General features: G+C 43.4%; 1 protein-coding gene across 4 annotated transcripts in view; it reads left to right on the top strand.

The window, feature by feature from the left end:
• The window catches only part of DCC (DCC netrin 1 receptor), a gene marked incomplete at its 5' end in the record, with an annotated part of 959801 nt that overhangs the window by 809051 nt on the left and 128968 nt on the right, over nucleotides 1-21782 (top strand). For all 4 annotated transcript variants that reach the window (XM_081212644.1, XM_081212643.1, XM_081212642.1 and 1 more), the window contains one exon: nucleotides 2639-2833. In XM_081212644.1, coding sequence (XP_081068770.1) covers nucleotides 2639-2833 — 195 coding nt within the window. The remainder of the gene's footprint in view (nucleotides 1-2638; nucleotides 2834-21782) is intronic.

Here is a 21782-nt window from a genome sequence, read left to right as displayed (position 1 = left end):
TGATGCAACTGTATATACGATTGCACTTAGCACAGTGTTTTATATTGATGAACATGTGCTCTCCTGAGCACTGATAACACACCATGTAGAGAGCTGCATCAGTCCATTGGTACATCTTCTTCAATATTGTCTACAATGACTGGCAATGGCTCTTTGGGGTTTCAGATACGGGTCTCTCCCCAACATATATGGAGATAGAACCTGGGCCCTGGAACTGTTAAGAACTGGAAGCAGTGGCACCCTGTGCTGTCTATATACAAAACTGGTACATAAACAGTGGTACCAAATAATGTGGTATTCCAAAATCCAGAATAAATTTGAAGCAGGGAAACTTTAGAAGCATTTTTTTTCCTCTTGAAGGATTGATTTATATGATCTCCCTACTCATAGTTGGATGCTGTTGAATACACACACACACATATTCCTTTCAGGTTGGATCGTTGTCACACTGATTGGTAGAATCCTTTGCCCCAGGTTGCTCCTTAGGTGAACTTCTGTCAGTGTAGAAATATCCAGGACAGGAGTAACAAATATGGTGCCCTCCATATCTTGCTGGACTCCAATTCCCATCAACCCCAGTGGCCAGGTATAATGGGAGCTGGAGTCCAGCAATATTTGGAGGGCACAACATTGGCTGTCCCTGATATAGGAATATGCATAGATACAAATTTCATCTCTGTGTGTCTGGGTAGACCAAATAAAGCCCTCTGCACAGGAAAAAGGCTGAAGCAGGTGATATTGCTGAAATTCAAAGTTCATTTGATCAGAATTCCAATTTGCTTCCCTCCTACTCCACAGGTGAATTATGAATCGAACACTACTTCTCTTTAAATTCTTCCTCAGCGTTCAGTGGGGAAAACCAACATCAATGCAGGAAACATCTGCTACCAGTTAACTATCCCATATCCCATCAAGTTTTGCATTTAAGCTATACCTGTGCCCTTCCTATGTTTTCATCCTCTCCATTTATTCACCCCTCCCCTCGTGATTGTACAACTATGAGGACACATGCATGTGCTATACAGTGCCTGGTATAAAGTTGTCCTTGAAGAGCAATGAAGGATTATGAAAAATAGTAAAGTATCCTGAACATTTTGATGTCCCTCATTTTAATCCCTGCCCTTGAAGCGCAACTTCCCACCCCTTTATGCCTGCTGCGTTTGAATATGTTCCTAATGATGTCCAGCATTCCAAAACAGCTTTCTTTATTTTAACAGTAAGAAAATGTATTGCATTTCAAATACGTGCACACAGTGGTCCGGGAGATACTTAATGGTGTCGTGTTTGTTTGTTTCTTTGTCTGCTCTTCCTTAAATGTATCATCGTTCAAGAATAGATTGACTTTGAGACTGTGGAGACTGTGAAGCCCTTGCAAATGTTGCTGTGTGCATTATGCGACCTCTAACATTCTCATAAGACTTTCCAGTGGATCCAGCAGTTCCTCAGAAGAATTTTATTCTGCCCCCCAAATTCACTGCAAAGCCTATAAACTATCAAGGGCACGGACGGCAGAATCAATGACAGCACCGCTGAAAAGTATTAATCCCGTCAGTTTTTTACTGCCTCCCCTCCGCCACCCGCCACCCAACGTTTATAGTGGGAATACTTCACAATCAAAAGAGGCCCTTTTCTCGGAGTTTGCACCAGCATTTTGCCTCTGAGTCCTTTTACCTCTTCCATATGGCTAAAATATGACAGGCCTCCTCGTGGGGGGAAAAGATTGCAACTTGTTTCTTCCGCTCTCAAAGAGACAAGCTGCTTTCCTGCTCTTCTGAGGAGACTTGTGGTATGGTAGCTCCTAGGCAAACCTCCAGCAAAAGGGCTTGCTTTCACCTCCAAAGGGTTTTTAAAACACCCACCCACACCATTAGACTGGATAACCATCTCATTCCTGGCTTGCACGTAATAAAATGCAAACGAATGCATTGTTAATAGAATGCTGTCGGTATATCATTATTTTCCTAGACAGATATCTTACCCCCCCATATGCTTTAGTATTAATCAGAGGAGGCAGGGTGAGTGAAGGAAAAATGAAAATATGCATGGTTGCGATAATGAATGCCACAAACCTAGACTGTCGCCACATAATGTTAGAAGCACTGACTTATTTAATACTGCTTAAGTTGCTAGTCCATTGTTCGCTTACTGGCTTTTCTGAGCTTGCTTGCTGTTCACTATTATGAAATGTTTTTCTGTGAGTAATATATGCACACACACAGAGAGAATGAGAGTGACTTCCACGTATTTAATTTATTGAACTTACTAGTTTTGTCCTCCGCCATCTTTTCATAAAAGATAATTCTTGCTTCCCCGCTTGTCTGACTCTTCAAAGAATAATAATTCAATGATAGGAAGGCGAAAGCATAGTTTGGAGATGACTGCATCTGTTGAATGGCACAGTTAGACACCTTGTGCTTGGCGATGGAAAAAATTCAGTTGTGCGTTTAAAGACGATAACCCAGCCTAGATATTTTACAAGCTGTATATTTTAATGACTTGCATGCTACTTCTGCATGGGACAAGGATGTGATACTTTGCTTCTTTCCAGAAACAATGACAGGTCAGCCTAAAGTGTGCTCTTGCTGCCGATCAAACGCAGATGGTGGCACTGCTAACAGCATCTTCCTTTGACTCCTAGAATCTCAGGTTCCTGACCAGCCAAGCTCTCTTCATGTGAGGCCTTTGTCAACCAGCATTGTAATGAGCTGGACGCCGCCACTGAACCCAAACATCGTTGTGCGCGGATACATTATTGGCTACGGAGTGGGGAGCCCATACGCCGAGACGGTGCGAGTGGACAGCAAGCAGCGCTACTATTCCATTGAACACTTGGGTAGGTGGGATTTCCACTCCAGGAAACACTTAGAAGCTTGGGGAGGGGGCGAAATGTGTTTCTAGGCCTTCCAGTCAAACTGTCTATTCCAGGCCGTAAATGCAGAGTATCCCCAGGCAATTCTGGGGTTCCCCCCCAAAAAAACTGTGGATTAAGAATCCTGGATTTGTAGCCTTGTGATGGATATACTACAGTTCCTTTGGTGGAAGCCGTGTGCACTAAATGTATTGCGTGGACGCAACCTAGGTCAGAAAGATCCTGCCACCCTTCGAGGCAATGAGTTCTGTTAGCAAATAGATTATACAGTGATGGCTCGGGTTGCGAACGTGATCCGTGCGGGAGGCACGTTCGCTACCCGCAGCATTTGCAACCCATGACCCGCACATCTGCGCACATGCAGGTCGCAATTTGGTGCTTCTGTGCATGCACAAAGTGCGATTTAGCGCTTTTGTGCATGTGCAAGCGCCGAAACCCAGAAGTAACTGTTCTGGTACTTCTGAGTTTGGCACAGTGTGTAACCTGAAATCATGCAACCCGAAGTGTCTGTAACCCAAGGTATGACTGTATTAACATTCAACTGAATTATTATTATTATTATTATTATTATTATTATTATTAAATACCCCAGCCACTCTGGATGGCTTCCAACAGACTATTAAAATACTGTCCTCTTGTTACTTGACTCATTAGATGTCATCCTGTCATCTTTCTTGCCAATACAAATGAGAACCTGGCCCAGAGTAAACCCCACATCCTCTTTGCATGCATGTGTGTGGTGTTGTTGTTTTTTAATAGCATCCAACGAATGGTTGTGGCAGCCCAGGGCAAAATCAATTTGGGATTAATTGGGATTGCCAGTTAATTAACTTTGAGAATGATGAAGTTGAATGCCTAGCTTATGTGTTTGTTGGAGTGGGGCTCAAACTCCAGGGTGTGACTTTTAAAACAAATGTCTTGGCTACATGCTGTAGCACCAGGAGTAGAAAGAAATATGTTTACAATGACTGAGTTCTGGCTTTTTCTCTTACTCAAGTGTGAACCTCTTTTCAGATTTAGAGTAGCCTCAGTTCTCTATTGAGTTGTATAGACTGCAATCGCAGACTCAGTTGGGTGGATTGACAAAAATCAGCTCCCCTTCTTCATCATATCCCAGGATCGGCAGCGTCTGAGGTTGGGGGTAGATCCACCCCCTCAACTGCTTAAAATTGTTGTCTCCTTTTCTCTTATATAATTCAGTAACTCTTATTGCCTGCATCCTTGCACTTAAATTACTGAAGGTCACTAAAATGATTTGTCTTATTACTTCCTGAAATATTCAGTTCTGGTCATTGGGGTGTACTGTGAAACTCTGGCAATAGTAAGACTTGCTAAGTAGTATTTGAATATTTGAATATTTATGATCAAACATATTAAGGCATACGTTATACTTTATAACATAAAGTATAGTCAGTCTATAAAGCATCAATAAAACATTAGTAGATTCTGGTTGGTTAAAAAAAAAAGTCAATCGTTATTTATTAAGATTTATTTATATAATTATATTTAGCAAGAGTCCAAGTACTTGTCTCAGGGGCACAAAAAGTGACCCCTTCACTTGTGGTGCTCTTTTGACAACCAGTGATGATGGCATTTGTCATGGTGATGTCATCTGTGCACTTTCACCTTTAGTCAAACACAGTGGCGTAGCGTGGGTTGTCAGCACCCGGGGCAAGGCAAGTAATTTGCGCCCCCTAACCCGTGGATTTGCGCCCCCTAACCAGTGGATTTGCGCCCCTAACCCTAACCCCCAGATGTTGCGCCCGGTGCGGCTGGCCCCCCCCTGCACCCCCCACACTACGCCACTGGTCAAACAGCAAACCTGTAGCTGAAAGGAAACTGGGCTTCCCCTAGAGGAAGCCACTTCCTGAATTGGACTTCAACAGAGCACATTCATGGAACTATAACTCCAACTTGGTGCTCAACTAAATGTTAGCTTAAACATGGTGAATTTCAAAACCTGCGCTTGCTAAGATGACAGGAAGCCGTGCATAACTTTCCACCTCCACCAGTTCTGCTTTGCCCTCAGCTGGGCTTAACCTCTGGTTTTGGTGTCTGACTGGGTGGAAATCAACTGACTCTGCATGGGAGGGATCCTTGCACATAGGAAGTATCAAACTTCTACCATTCCACCATTCTCATCTACAAGTGCATTAAGTGGGATTTAGGTTTACAAGGAAAACCTTTCTCATTTTTCACTTCCAAATATTGTATTTTTAAAGGAATGCATGATTATTTTTCAAGTTCGGATACACTCCCTCATTTTTCCAGCCTTAAATTTGGTTGCACTATTCCTGCTGTACGTCAATTTGTGTGTTTTCTCTCTCTTAAAAGTCTGCACATTTCTCCTAATACCTGTATTTCCCCAAGCTACACATTTTTGTGAGTAATTTCCCCTAGTATGATTAAATTTTGTACAATAGTTTGACTAATACATGTATTTTGGTGCACACTTTTGGGTTGCAGAGCTCTGGATGCGAGCCGGATCCGTTCCAGAGCCCCGTTCGCATCCTGAAGTGAACGCAACCCGCCTCTGCGCTTCTGTGTGTGCACGGGTCGCGATTCGCCACGTCTGTGCATGTGCGTGACGTCATTTTGAGCTTCTGCACATGCGCAAGCAGCGAAACCCAGAAGTAACACGTTCCATTACTTCTGGGTCACTGCAGAGCACAACCCGAAAATGCTCAACCCAAAGCTACTTTAACCCGAGGTATGACTGTATCACAAAAGTAGTAGCAACTGGCCAGATAAACCAGGTGAGGGGAGCCAGTGGGTCTCAAACCCTCCCCTGCAGGCTCCGGTGGATTAAGCAGATGAGATGGATAGTGGGTCCAATGGTAAAGAAGGCGGTTTCAGTATATGCTGTAGAGGGAAGTGAGAGGCAGGCATAGCTCATCAACCTGGGAAGGTAGCCCATCTAGGAGAAGGAAGACTCTGATTCTAAACCTCTGCTGCCTTGTGGGATATCTTCAAGAGAAGAAAAGGTTAAGGAGCAAACCCTACACAAATCCAGAGTGGAGTTCCTAAGATGGTTGGATGACGCCTTGTAAGTCTCCTTCTGGCAACTCTTGCAGCCGACCTGGTGCCAAATGTATCGCTCTGCTTTCCTTTGGACCACATCATCAAGGCCAAGAAAGGTCCCTTGTTGCCTGGGTAGCCCAGGACCTGGGCAGCGTAGGACACACTGCCTTCAGTGCTGCTAATACAGAGGTTTGACTTCACCCCTGGAAGCCCACTCCATTGTCTCTCGAGACAGGTGGATGCTCTAATAAGTGCAAAGTAGGTAGATTCGTATTAAAATGTTAGATTAAAATGTTAACCAATTTCCCCCTCTCTTCCACATCCCTAATTTAGATTCCATTTCTGCTCTTTCTAAAAAGATCATTGGTGTGTCTCCCTGTATGACTTCTGATATTCTTCTAACTTGGCTTGCGGATCAAAGGCAGTGCCCTTGCAGCTGTGACTGTTAGCATCAAGACAGTAACAGGCATGAGAAAGTGGAGTGTTTCTTTTTAATCTTCCTCTGTGGAGGCAAGAGTCTGATCTAGCAAACAGCAGATCACAAACTCAGGAGTCCCCACCACTGCTTTCCTGAAAACAGCCTGTGTTTGTCTTGCTCATTAATTTCTTGGCATCCAGAACACCGCTAACACATTTTCCTAATCAAGTTGCTTTGCTGTGCAGGAGGCTCTGCGATAAAGCTGATCTAATGATGAGCTTGTTACGTCAACGACAGAGTCCGAAACATAATCGGCATTTTATACGCCATGACTGCAAGGCTGGTGGGGTTATTCCAAAGGGTGCCGTTGCTTCATAAAGAAGTTGAAATGCTAATGAGTGCCATACTGAGTGGATGCAAAGTCCCACGCTTGACTTCTGAGCACATTCGTTCCTCCACTGCCAGTGTCTGAACACAATGGCAATCAAACCCTCATACTTCCCCTGTGTCAAAATAGTGTCAGGGGGTGTTTCATTATCCATTATTCATTGTGTGCTTTCTCTGACACATTGCCTTGATGCCATATCAGGAAAAATGTATTGAAATGCGGTGGAGGGTGGGATGTGCGTGCTAGCTTCAGGGAAACAAAGATCAAATTTTGAGGAAATGACTGCACAGGATCATCTTAATGGCCTGCATAATAGCCTGATTTGCACATCACACTAAGCTAACATTGTTGCTTAGCACGAATACATGGGGCCCTGGAGAGGAAACTGTGGCTGCTTGGCTCCTCCTTGGTTTTGCTGCTGCGTCAATAGGTTGTGGTTTTGTTTATTGTGTTTCTGAACCCAGGTCATGATTTAGCTTTTTCTAACCCCAAGCTGAAGATCCGTATAGTTAAAGCTATGGTTTTCTCAGTAGTGATGCATGGAAGTGAGAGCTGGACCATAAAGAAGGCTGGTCGCCGAAGAATTGATGCTTTTGAATTATGGTGCTGGAGGAGACTCTTGAGAGTCCCGTGGACTGCAAGAAGATCAAACCTATCCATTCTGAAGGAAATCAGCCCTGAGTGCTCACTGGAAGGACAGATCCTGAAGCTGAGGCTCCAAGACTTTGGCCACCTCATGAGAAGAGAAGACTCCCTGGAAAAGACCCTGATGTTGGGAAAGATGGAGGGCACAAGGAGAAGGGGACGACAGAGGACGAGATGGTTGAACAGTGTTCTCAAAGCTACCAGCATGAGTTTGACCAAACTGCTGGAGGCAGTGGAAGACAGGAATGCCTGGCGTGCTCTGGTCCATGGGGTCACAAAGAGTCGGACACAACTAAACGACTAAACAACAACAAACCCCAAGCTGAAACCAAGGTTTCTCCTATGGTTTGCTGCTCATAGATTGGCAAAGCTTGCCCGCCTTGTTCTGGGAGGCAACTAACTGGGAGGCAAACTACCCCTGAAACATGTGTGTGGTTGTGTAAAACTAAATACTTTTTTAGCCTTTCTAATATGTTCACCATGGAGAAATGTCTATGCTATCTGGATTTTGAAGTTCAAGTTTTGAAGATGTGAGCAGTGGTATAAGCACTTGCTGTTTATCACAGCTTGGTTCTCACATCACATTAAGCCATAGTTGAACAATTATGGTTTGATAGGAACATGCAGCATGCTGTTTTATGTTGTAAACTGCCCTGAGCTCTTCGGATGAACAGCGGTACATAAATGCAATAAATAATAATAATAATAATCTTTCTCACTTCGCTTCTTGCATATGTTTTACACATCCTCCTGGTCCTAAGCCTAGTCTGCAAAACACTGAGCATCTGCAAAACATTCAGCCTTGGAGGAATTAAGAAGACACAGTTTTCCATTTCACTCTGTCTCCATCACATGCAGCACTGTTTCCATAACACTGCAGTTCATTTTCTGCCAAAAACTATGTTATTCGCCTCACTGTCTACTGCGGTGAAATTATGTAACTTACATAATTAATTATGCAATTTATGATTTCATTACATTTTCCCATCCTATTCATTTCAGTGCAAAGGAAATGAAATGCAAATGGGGGGGGGACACACGATCAGTTATGTATCATTTGCAAACTGAAAGCAAGAACAACAGTGAATGTTGATTGTATTTGCTGGATTGAGCTCCATTCTGGACATGGGGCGAAGACATGAACATTGCAAATTTCTGCCTTGATTCTATTTTCATTAGAATTCTCCATCTCTACTCGGAACCAATAAACACTTGTCTGTCTGTTTGTAGTACTTCTGTCCCAAGTTTCCTTGTTCAGCTGAAGGCAGCTAATATCAGACATTGTAAAAGGCATTAAAAATTAACTAAAACTGAAGAGGAGAGAACCAAAAGACTAGCAAACCAGCAAGTAAAATGTGTTGTTGTTCTTAAGGAGGGACAATAAAACGAAATATAAAGTCAAAAGGATTATGTACCAGTTATGTCAATGCCAAGGGTATGGTACAGCCACTAAAAGACCAAAAACTTCCTAAACAGGAAGGTTTAAACAATGTGCTGGAAGGCTAAAGGGCCCAAAATGGACCTTCCTGGTTGCTGAAAGATGTCTCACTTGTTCCAATCAAGGATGGGTTTGGAACTGACTAGAACGCCCCCTTTAGCTACGCTAATGTCAGTTTTACGCCAACGTAACTGCCATTGTTCTGTGCCAACAAATCCTGGAAATAAAGGGCATTGAGAATCCCATGGGCCTCTTACAGATTCCTAGCTTCCTTCAAAGTACTACAGCTCCCTCCGGAGGTGGATAATGACTGTTAGGCCAGTTTAAGTTTGTAGCTTTGGCATTCCCGTGAGAGGATGTGTTCTTCCGATTATGCTTCCCCCACATCGTTCTTTCAACTGGCTGTTTTAATCAATCTCCTGTCCTGTTTGTGATGAGCCACAAGGAACACATTGCACCATGTCCCAGGATTTGTACCGGTACTCTGTTGCCTTGTGGGTACAAGTAATGATGCAAGCACCAACTTATAATTCCCTTAGTAGCTCAGACTCGGCCATCTCTCCCCCCCGCCACCCCATCATGACTTCTAAGGATGGATTATCAAGTCACCATCGTTGTTTTTGGGGGGGAACAAAGTGACAACTGTTACTCTTAGAGCTGAGACGAAGCGATTGATTCCATTTTAGTTCCTACTTTGCCATCGTTAAAAGACACTCTGTTTTTCGAAGTGCTTTTGCGTGCCTCCTTCAATTTTTATCTGCTTTTCAGTCAGCAAACCTGAACACTAGTAGTAGGTGTGAAAAAGTTTCCAAAGGCTGATTTTTAAAAAAGGAAAAATTTCTAAAGGGATGCTGAAAAGCAGTTCAGGTGCTGAGAGGGAAGAAGGTCAATGTTACAGCAGATCAGCTGCAAAATACAGGTTCTGTAGAGTATTTGTTTCCTTGAACATATAAACATAGGATACTTCCTATTAAGTTAGGTAAAAGGTAAAGGTAAAGGACCCCTGGATGGTTAAGTTCAGTCAAAGGCGACTATGGGTTGCAACACTCATCTCACTTTCAGGCTGAGGGAGCCGGCATTTGTCCACAGACAGCTTTCTGGGTCATGTGGCTAGCAGGACTAAACCGCTTCTGGAGCAAAAGAACATTGTGATGGAAACTAGAGAGCATGGAAACACTGTTTACCTTCCCACCACAGCGGTACCTATTTATCTACTTGCACTGGTGTGCTTTCGAACTGCTAGGTTGAAAGGAGCTGGGGCAGAGCAACAGGAGCTCACTCTGTCGTGGGGATTCGAACCACCAACCTTTTGATCGGCAAGCCCAAGTGGCTCTGTGGTTTAGACCACAGCACCACCCACATCCCATACCATTGATCTACCTAGCTCAGTTTTGTCTATGATGACTTGCAGCAGCTCACCATGATTTCAGACAGGAGTTTCTTCCAGCTGTACCTGGGGATGCCAGGGACTGAACCTGGGACCGTCTGCTTGCAAGTCAGATACTCTACCACTGAGCTTTGGCCCTTCTGAAATTGGGGTGCTTGAGGCTTTGTTAAATCGAAGCAATTAATGGGTTGTTTTATCCATGAAAATATGTTTAGAGTGATTATTACAGTGCTATTGTAACCATGTCTACTCAGACCTAAGTCCTGTTGTATTCAATGGATTTTGCTCTGAGATAAGGTGGCACTGTGGTCTAAACCACTGAACCTAAGGCTTGCCGATCAGAAGGTCAGCAGCTCGAATCCCTGTGGCGGGGTGAGATCCTGCTGCTCGGTCCCAGGTCCTGTCAACCTAGCAGTTCTAAATCACATCAAAGTGCAAGTAGATAAATAGGAAGGTAAATGGCGTTTCCGTGCGCTGCTCTGGTTTCCCCAGAAATGGCTTAGTCATGCTGGCCACATGACCCAAAAAAACTGTCTGCGGACAAACGCCATCTCCCTCAGCCAGTAAAGCGAGATAAGTGCCGCAACCCCAGAGTTGTTCACAACTGGACTTAACTGTCAGGGGTCCTTTACCTTTTGGTTGGTTTAAGAGTGCAACTTTAGTTTATGAACCTATTTGGATTGAACACCTAATCATGATTTGTGGATTGGCTTGCAGTGGTCTATTGCTGCTCCACCTGGAGGAGTCGGGGATTGAGTTTGGGATCTTTGGCGTACAAAGCAGATGCTCGTCTTCTCCTGCAGGTTGTTGTTGATATTAATTTATATCCCAAATTATATGCCAACGTGGCTTCTAACAGATTTAGAACTATAAAATCTATGTGTTATTAAAATTCACAAGAGCAATTCCTTCTGAGCATCAAAAGACCCTTAACTTAAATACAGTATACAATAAAGCAAGTCAGTTAAAAAGCATGGCAGTTAAAACAGTTTAAAAAATAAAATAAAATAAAATAACAGATCAAAAATTCAAGTTCAGAGGACTGGTTGCCTAAACAGCTCTCCGGGAGACAGTGGGATGCCAATTTTAATGGAGAGGCTCATATCTCACCATGGAGGACATTCCACAACCCTGGTGGACTCTTCAGTGGAAGAGCCTGCCACTGTGCCACCACAAGCCGATAATCATCAGGCCACAGCCAAACTCACTGGGTTCCATTTGCAGTCAGGTTTTCCTTGATCCCCCATCACATGATGACTGAATGCATGGCCCAAAACTAAATTCAAGCAGAACTATTTCAGGGTGATTGGGAGAAAACTAAGCATCCCTTTTCCTTCTTCCTGCTATCACCAATTCCGGGTCTTTTAATAAGGCATTCTTAATTTAGCTACCGCTGAACTGCATGACTGTAGCATGCCTCATTTCAAAAGTAAATCGTTTGGCTTATGATTGAATGCAGCAATCCATAGTTTGTTTAAACAGCTGTTCAGTACTCTCTGCTAAGCAGATGTTCAGCCTTCTTTCATATCAGTGGGGCTTCTGAGGGGAGGGAAAACACACACACTACCTGGTAAACTGCCTCCTAAAATCAATTAACATTAGCTGACATCACATACTAGCTAGGGAGAGAGACAATGCAAAGGATATTATATAAGCATCTTAAAAAGCAGAGAAATCACCTTGCCAACAAAAGTCCGTATAGTTAAAGCTATGGTTTTCCCAGTAGTGATGTATGGAAGTGAGAGCTGGACCATAAAGAAGGATGATCGCCGAAGAATTGATGCTTTTGAATTATGGTGCTGGAGGAAACTCTTGAGAGTCCTGTGGACTGCAAGAAGATCAAACCTATCCATTCTGAAGGAAATCAGCCCTGAGTGCTCACTGGAAGGACAGATCCTGAAGCTGAGGCTCCAATACTTTGGCCACCTCAAGAGAGGAGAAGAATTCCTGGAAAAGACCCTGACATTGGAAAAGACTGAGGGCACAAGGAGAAGGGGACGACAGAGGACGAGATGGTTGGATAGTGTTCTTGAAGCTACCAGCATGAGTTTGACCAAACTGTGGGAGGCAGTGGAAGACAGGGGTGCCTGGCGTGCTCTGGTCCATGGGGTCACGAAGAGTCGGACACGACTAAATGACTAAACAACAACAGCCACCATAGTTTGTTTAGGTTGCTTGCAAAAGAAGATAGTCTTCTGCTGCTGCCAGAAAAGTTACCAGCCTCAGTGCCCAGTATGTTTCCGAGCACAATTCAAAGTGTTGGTGCTGACCTTTGAAGCCCTAAACGGCCTCAGCCCAGTATACCTGAAGGAGCGTCTCCATTCCCGCCGTCCAGCTCGGATCTTCTGGTGGTTCCCTCATTGTGAGAAGTGAAGCTACAGGGAACCAGGCAGAGGGCCTTCTCAGTAGTGGTGCCCGCCCTGTGGAACACCCTCCCATCAGATGTTAAGGAAATAAACAACTATCTGACTTTTGGAAGATATCTGAAAGCAGCCCTGTTTAGGGAAGTTTTTAATGTTTGATCTTTTATCATGTTTTTAGTATTCTGTTGAGAGCCGCCCAGAGTGGCTGGGGAAACCCAGCCAGATGGATGGATATAAATAAATTATTATTATTATTATTATTATTATTATTATTATTATTATTATTATTATTATTATTATTATTACCACCTCCCTGAAGGGGAGATCTTTCCATTGTCAGGACACTACTACCAATAAGGCCCTATCTCAAACTTTCCAAGTATCCCTATTTTCCAGGGACAGTCCTGGATTTACAGAAGGCACCCCAGATTCTGATTTGATCCTGGAATGTCCCGCTTTTCTTTAGGACATCCCTATTTTCATCAGAGAAATGTTGGAGGGGAAGGAGTTATGCAACCCCCAAGCCAAGGAGTTTTAGAAGACATCTGAAGGCAGCCCTGTATAAGGAAGGGGTTTTTTTAATGTTGGAATCCACCTAGAGTAGCTGGGGCAACCCAGTCGGATGGGCAGGGTATAAATAATAAAATTATTATTATTATTATTATGGCATAGGACATTCCCATTTTCAGTGAAGAAATGTTGGAGGATATGCTATTACCACCACCACCACCAATACTACTCCTACTACTACTACCAACAGCAACAACAATTATTATTCCTACAACAACCATCAGAACAACCACAAAAAGCACCCACACACCACTGAGTAACACGTGAAGGTAGCTTTTGCAAAAAGCTTGGGGGAGATGAGATTTCTCTATGGGGTATCCATATATGTTTTATGTTAGGCCTGATGTCCTCAAAGCACTTCAACTTGAGGGCAGTTCTGTTGGCATCCAAAGCAGATTGTGGTCTTCCTCTTGACTGATGCGCTGATAACTAGTGTAAATTGTGCAGAAGCTTTTTTGATTAACTGTTAAGGTTCACCAGCTAGGAGCATCACTTTTGCTTGCATTCAAATTCAGCCAAAACAGAAAAAGTGTGCTCTCTTTTGGACTTCTCCTTCCTATTTAGGGTGTAGTATAATAATAAAAATAATAATAATTAATAATTTTATTATTTATATCTCACCCATCTGGCTGGGTTTCCCCAGCCACTCTGGGCAGCTCACAGCATATATTGAAACATACTAAGACATCAAACATTAAAAACTTCCCAATGCAGGGCTGCCTTCAGATGTCTTCTAAAACTCAAGACAGTTGTTTATTTCCTTGACATCTGAAGGGAGGGCATTCCACAGGGTGGGCGCCATTACCGAGAAGGCCCTCTGCCTGGTTCCCTGTAACTTCGCTTCTTGCAGTGAGGGAACCACCAGAAGGCCCTCAGAAAAGGACCTCAGTGTCTGGGGTGAACAATGGGGGTGACGGGGGTGGAGACGCTCCTTCAGGTATACTGGGCCAAGGTCAGCACCAACACTTTGAATTGTGCTCAGAAACTCACTGGAGCAATTGAAGTCCCCGTTCTCCCCCTCCTCTTCCCCACTTTTGTTATAGAAATCCCTGGGCTGACAGCTAGCTATATAAACCAAAGGGATTTTGATCTGTGGAGAGCCTAAGCTTCACGATTTCATGACAAAGTCACTGTCTTGCTTCCCTGCAGGAAGACAAATAGAATTTGATCCTCACAGTCCTAAATTCATCAGAAGTCTGTGATACCCAGAGAGGGAGACCGATACACTTGAAAAAAAGGCAGAGAGAACCCCCATTGAATACAACAAAAGGCAGATAAGGAGCGATACTGATAAAACAGCCTGAGAACAGATCCGTTTCAATTGAGCATGCCAAAATGAATATCAAAGGCTCAGCGAATATACCTTTCTTTTAACTTTATATTTATTTGACCTGCGAGGGTCAAGTGTACTTTCAGCACGTCAATTTTATTTTACATTTTTTCCCCTTGATGTAAAGAGCTATAACAAAAAGATGAAAGGAATTTTTTGTAAAAAGCACTTTGACACCCAATCAAAAACAGAGTAGGTTTCTCATTCACATCCCTAAAATGGCAGAAGCCGCCTCTGCAGTAACTCAGGTCCCACTTGAAACTGGCATGGCTTTCCTCAGAGAATCCTGCAAAGTGTCCTTTGTTAAGGCTGCTGAGAGTTGTTAGGAAACCCTAACAACAATTTCAGTATCACAGTTTCATGTTCTTTTCCCTTTTTTTCCTTCCCTTAATTTCCTCACTGAAAACTTTCAATATAAAATAAAATAAAATGAACCCTCACAGAGCTACAATTCTCAGAGCAGTTTAACAATCAATCTGTTATGTGCTGAAGTTCTCACCCTGAGCCAGCAGGGGGTTACTGTAGATAGTTATGCAAATAAGGGATAGAAAGTGACGTTCAGTGATTGGATAGTTTTAGAAAATTGTTAAGTTACATTGTACTGAAGCTCTATATAAGCAGGCTGACTGAACCCTTCACTTCAGTTCTGTTCTGGCTTGTGAATAAACAAGAGCTGTTTGAAGAATCGCTGTGTCGTCTGATATGTTCACCCACAACTTAACACAATCCCTCTTCCTTTGTAGCTCTGTGAGGTGGGTTGAGGCCTCCTTATGGCTCTCAGCACCCATAGCAAACCACAGTTCCCATAATGGTGGAAGTTGTGAATGTTTAAAGGGGTATGATATTGCTTTCAATGTGTACTGCAGATAGGGCCCCAGAGCAGGGCTTTCAGTGTGGCTTCCATTATCTTTGCTTGCCATGAAGAAGTGAGAGATTTTGTGAAGGGTGAGGATCTGACAAGCTCTTCCATCTGGCTTTAAAAAATGTCCCTGTCTTAAGCAGTGCTTTCCCCCCTAAAAACATATTTAGGGGTACTCCCATTTTGACTCAAGGCAATCACTCTTTTATAGTTCAAATGGACAAAAGTACAAAGATTCACAAAATGTTTAGGGGTATGCGTACCCCTGCGTACCCCCAGAAAAAAGCACTGGTCTCAAGTATTCGTTTTGTATTGTTTTCAACCCTATCTTTACTTGTTGTTTTTTCTGTACGGTTTTAAGAAGAACTGTATTCTGCTGTATGTTTGTAAACTGCCTTGAGACGCATGTAAAAGGAGACCCACACTTTCATAAATAAATCAGTAAAATGAAGAAAAACAGGCAAAAGATTTAGAAAGCACAGAATGCTACCTTAAACTAGGTAAAGCTACTTGTCCATTTAACCTAGTAATGTATAATCTGACTGACAGCAGCTTCCAATGGTCTCTGTGATAGTTTCCCCCATCAACTGCTACCTGAGGCTAGGAAATCACACTGGGACTTCCTGTGTGCAAAGAATTTTCTGTACACCTGCCCATATTGAAAAACTGATAGAAACGCATACCATCACCTGCTCAAATGTGGATCATATGTTTCACATTCAGATGCATGCTGTTGTATTGACCCAAATCTGCTTCCACATCTGGACATGAATTTAAGCCCTTATTCACATGCACTTCCCCATCCAGCAGGAAAACCGTGTGCAGAAAATCTTTTGTTGTTCTTCTTGCCTTCTTTCTTCCTATGCAAGAGAGCTTCTGTAATTGCCTAAACTAGAAACAGCCATTTCAGCAGGCTGCCTCAGTGGGAGAGAGGGGAAGCAGGGTTCATCCTATCAACCCGGCCGAAAGACCACCTCCATGAAGAGTCCTTTGCCCCTGAACTGTTTCAGTTGCTATTGGGCATCAGAAGAACTGTTTTTAATTCCTGAGTTTGCTTTCCCCCTCTTCCCTTCACATCCATTTTCTTTCTGTGTTGTGTTACCAACTAAGAGAGAGAGGCTGTCTTGTTTTAACCTGTTGTATGTAAAGCCACTCTGGAAGGCTTTTTGGCTGAAGAGTTTTGTACCAATGCTCTAAACCAACACTGCAAAGGGCCATGGCACCCATATTGAAGACGTGCACACAAAAGAGCAGGAAACTGGCTTGAAATATCTTCATATCTATGCTTACGTTTTGCTCATGCAACCATCTAACATGTTTTGCTGTTCGTTTTTCATTTCTGGCAAAGCAACTGTGAAAACTCTGGCACAACTTGTGCATTAATGTTTGCACACAGGGCTACATGCTGAATGCACTTTATATCCCAAAGTCACAATGCCTCTCAGATTACGGTGGCTCATTTTTAATTAATTTCTCCATATGTCTGTCGTCTTCTTCTTCTTCTTCTTCTTCTTCTTCTTCTTCTTCTTCTTCTTCTTCGCTTCACTACTTGCCTTCCAACTTGGCCAGTTTAACATTCTGTTTGTTACATCGATTCCAAACCTTATATGCCACATGCAGACTACTTATTTTCCCCAAGCTTGGTTAAGCTTTACGCTCTTCAACGGATGCACTAAAGTTGCAATGCACCGTGGGAGTTGTAAAGGTTCATGCCTCCACAGGGGGTTCGACTTCCTTTTAAGTGTGTTCAGGCTCCAGCCTGCCTTTAAAAGGCCTTGGCATTTGGCTACGAGGCATTCGGGATGTCTCTCGTGTGAGAAATTGGAGAGCAGGTGTGAGGTAGGATGGGCTGACATCTTAAAAGCTACCTTAAAGATGGGATTTACTGTTAATCTCTTGAACTGCATTAATATAATGTGCCTGATGGTTTAGCGAAGCAGAGAGAATTTATAACGAGAGCCCGGCTCCCTAATTTTAAAGTCTTCCGTTGGAAGGCATCTGTGTCCATCAGCACACAAAAAGACCTCTGAAATCTATCATAGTATCAGAACGACACCTTCTTAATAGCATGTAGTTCAAGGAAGGGTTACCTCCCTCATGCCCTCGGCCTCACGAAATGTGTTTGCTGAAGAGCCATCAAGGCTTTTCGGGTGTCCAGGCATCTTGTTGATGTAATAACTCACCGGAGACTTGGCCTTTTGGAAAGTCTTTGAGCAGTGCAGTGCTGACATGAAGTGTTAATATCCACCTCACTGGAAAGTGACACCTGGGTCAACTTCCCTATTACTCATCAGTCCAAGAGCAATTCCCTTGCATGAAGTATAAATCATGCTGGGATTAAGTTTGGGAAACTGTTGGAGGGGAATAAGAATAACAGGTTATGCCAGGGGGTCAGAGGCAAGTAGGACAAGGGTGGGGAGCTGGTTCCAGCTGGATGTAGGAGGTTGGGTACTTATCTCTCTCCCCCCCACTCTCCCCCCCACAAGCACACCCATTGGCCAGGTTTGACAGGTGGGCAGGGTCACCACCTGTCAACCACCTGTCATCACAACAGCGTCAGGTGACTCATTTTTGCCTGCACTTAAGATTTGTGGTCTAAACCAGTGAGACTCTTGGGCTTGCCAATCAGAAGGTTGGTGGTTCAAATCCCTGCGATGGGGTGAGCTCCTGTTGCTCAGTCGCAGCTCCTGCCAACATAGCAGTTTGAAAGCACATGAAAAGTGCAAGTAGATAAATAGGTACTGCTCCAGCGGGAAGGTAAACAGCATTTCTGTGCACTGCTCTGGTTCGCCAGAAGCGGCTTAGTCATGCTGGCCATGTGACCCGGAAAAACTGTCTGCGGACAAATGCCAGCTTCCTCTGCCTATAAAGTGAGATGAGCGCCACAACCGCAGAGTCGTCCGCGACTGGACTTAACTGTCAGGGGTCCTTTACCTTTTTTTTAAGATAAGCTGAGTGCCAGCTCTCTATGGTACAGCTCCATCGTTATCTGCCCCCCACCTGACCATATGACATCTGTTTTGGTGCAGGTGGCTTGGCTAAAAAGCCTTTCAGTTCACTTGGGTACTGAAGTGGGTATAGCCCAGACAGGGATTTGACATGTCCATAAGAACTAGACTTCAATTTTCCATACTTTCTAAATTTGCCACAATTCTTAAAAGAGAACCATTTCAGTTTAAGAATACCATAGAATCTGTGCAATATGTCGACCAGCTGTACTTGGAAGCCTGCCCAGGTTTCACACACACATACAAATTGCTATGCAAGTTGTTGGTTACGGTGAGTGTATACAAACAGAATGGCATCCATCTGGCTTTTGCAGAGGCCCTCAATGCAGAATGAGTGATGTGTCCGTGTGCATTTCTAATGCCATAAGGAAATAACTCCAACAACTCGGTTCCAAACTGGATTCAGTAAACTGGGCCATTATCTGTAAAAATGAGGAAAGAGCTTGTCCCCTCCTCTAATTCAGTTCTGCCTTTACATCCTGTCACAGCCTCAGTAGCATCATCTGCAGCACAATGGGGTCTGAGTGCCTCAGCCCATCTCCCACAAATATTTTCAGTGCTGCCAAGCCACACCGCACCTCCTCTTTCATTTCCCTCCCTCTGTCCTATAAATGTAGGGACTCCATGAAATATAGGGATCCTGAGAAGTGTATTTTTTCCCAAGGCCATCCAAATAACCACTCTTCCTCTAGAAAATAAGCTACTGTTGCTAAGCATTAGGACAGGTGTGCACCCTTCAGGTATTTGGATAGTGTGTTAAATATGTGAAGGGACGAACATGCTAGATGTTCCCTGGTGGGCTTTGTTGACACCAACCACAAATTTCAGGGTGACTGCCTGAAGCAGGGAGGTTCCCCACACATTGTAGGACCCTGCAATCTGGTGTAGATCCCTGCATATTTAACACTCAATTTGAGTGTCAGAAGACAGCTCCAGTTTCCATAACTTTGTTGCTAAGGAGTTGGGTTTCCTGTGAAATCTATATTTTCTGGGATATTCCAATTATTGGCAGCATTTAAATTTGGCAGGCAGATAACAATTTTGGTGCTCTTCTGGACAGAGTCATATTCTGAACTGGGGAAGTACAGATTTTGGGGTGCTGCAAGCCATCGACAGCAAAAGAGAAAGGTGTAGGGCAGGGGCAATCATGGAAGATGGAGGTGAGAAGTTTGGGTTTGAAGCTGTAGCAAGTCTTGAACTGCTGACCTGAGATGTGTCAAGTGGAGATTTGGCTGGTTTTTGCTAAATAAGGGAACCGCAGGGAGTCCAGCCAGCAGCACGCCAGAGCAGTTTTGTGGGCACTCCCCAGACCTTAAAAGCTTCTGTGGACTAGCTCTCCCACACTCTACTCTCAAGCCAGAGGGATTAAAATGTGTCCAAGTCAAAGATGCATGCTAGGCCCAGGTACCAATTACTCAACAGGATCCTAACTAAGAGGTGCACAATTTAGAGCAGGTTCCTGGGGGTCATTAGGTGTGCCTAGGCATGCTTAAGGAATTTGATCTTTGTGAATTCTGATGCAAACGGACCTGAGCCTTGCCTCTTGGGCTAATGAACAGATGGGAACATAATTGTCTTTTGAATATTGCACCCTTCTGAATTTCGCAATGCAATTCTCGGCTTTAGAAATGTACCAACATGTGAATGGGTGAATAAGGGAAAAGTACATTTTAAAGTGCAAACATTAAGAGAAAACGCTTATTTTTTATAAACAGATGGTATTTTTTATTATTATTATTATTATTATTATTATTATTATTATTATTATTATTATTATTATTATTATCCATCCCTTTACCTTAAGGTCCCAGGGTGAGTCACGACAACCCAAAATACATCATTGAGAACAGTTTTTAAAACTTACAATTAGAAGGGGGAGAAACTCACCAAAAATGGGATGAGTCCGGAAAGGTGTTGGTTTTTTTTTTAAAACCTACTTAGAGGTTTTATTACAATCCAGTAGTACATACATTTTGTTAAATAAAAACAAAAACGTGCATTTTGTAAGAAAACCACTTTTTTAAAAAGTTCAAAAATATATATAGCATCCTGTGGTTTGTTTGAATTTCAAATAAAGACCATGGTAGTGCAGAAACAAGATGGGATGGATTTATGAATGAACACGTGCAATATTGCCATGGCCCTAAAATAGACTCATCCTTCCATCCCTGGGTTGCAACTAGGCCCATGAAAATGAAGGGGCTTTGCTGGCTGTACTTAACTCTGCATCAGTCCTGGGTTTATCTATTGTCTGTTTCTCCAGGCCTTGTAGGAAAGGTATTTGCCTCTGTATTGGCTTTGCATTAATCCCAAACTATAATAGAACAAAAAAAGATGAGGTCAGATTTTAAAGAGGGGTTTAATTAACAGAGATTATGCCTTCCTGAGAGGCAGGATTATTTCAGAACTCTGTTCAGGCAGGGCGCCGTGCAAGATGGAAGAAGGAAGCATCGCAGAAGCGGAGTCTTGCTGTGGTTCAAGGCAGCAAGGGAAATTAACTGCTTTGGCGAACATGACCATGATAGGAGGTTAATGCTATGTTAATACTGCATTTAAAAGAAAAAAAATAAATGAGAACTGCTAATGTGATTAAAGGCAGCTAATAGGATTAAAAAGGTTCTTTAAAGGAGGATATGTTCTTAAGGTGGGCTCTGTGTCATTCTTGACTTACTGTGCACCTGCTCCAGTCTGCCAGTGGGGGTGGGGGGCAGGACACCCCTCAGTGCCAAACTTCCTAAACCCTGTTTGCAAAAGAGTTGGTATGGTGAAATGGACCATTGTCAGCCTTGGACTTTGGATACCAGCCTATGAACCACATGAGAGATCTTTTGTAGTCAAGAGAGGGTTTGACTACAAAACATGTCCTTTGGCTAGAAAAGATGCTTGAGTCCCTGCAGTAACCCCAAGTGAGTTCTGATACATGCAGGCAAATGTGTTTAGGGAAGATGGACTGGGGTTGAAGGATGAGCTCTCAGGTAGAAGGGAGATGATGGTGATAGAGACTAGTACTTAGGGGTCAGCAAACTTTTTCAGCAGGGGGCTGGTCCACTGTCCCTCAGACCTTGTGAGGGGCTGGACTATATTTTTTTTGGGGGGGGGGGAATGAATGAATTCCTGTGCCCCACCAATAGCCCAGAGATGTATTTTAAATAAAAGCACACATTCTACTCATGGAAAAACACCAGGCATGCCCCACAAATAACCCAGAGATGCATTTTAAATTAAAGGACACATTCTACTCATGTACAAACACGCTGATTCCTGGACCTTCCGTGGGCCGGATTTAGAAGGCAATTGGGCCGGACCCCCCCCCCCCGGGCCTTAGTTTGCCTCCCCATGGCTTAGAACTTGTCATTGAGTTTGCTTTTCCCTCCTTCCTCCTACTCTCCTTTCCTTTCATGCCATGTGCATCAGATTATAAATTTACATCTGTGAAATTTGAAGCCACTCTAGGAGCCTTCCTGTTGGATTTTGTTTTGGCTTGAA

The sequence above is a fragment of the Podarcis bocagei genome (assembly GCF_964188305.1).
Source record: "Podarcis bocagei genome assembly, chromosome: 11".
In the NCBI taxonomy this organism is placed as follows: Eukaryota; Metazoa; Chordata; class Lepidosauria; order Squamata; family Lacertidae; genus Podarcis; species Podarcis bocagei.
This window is presented reverse-complemented; position numbering and strand designations above follow the sequence as displayed.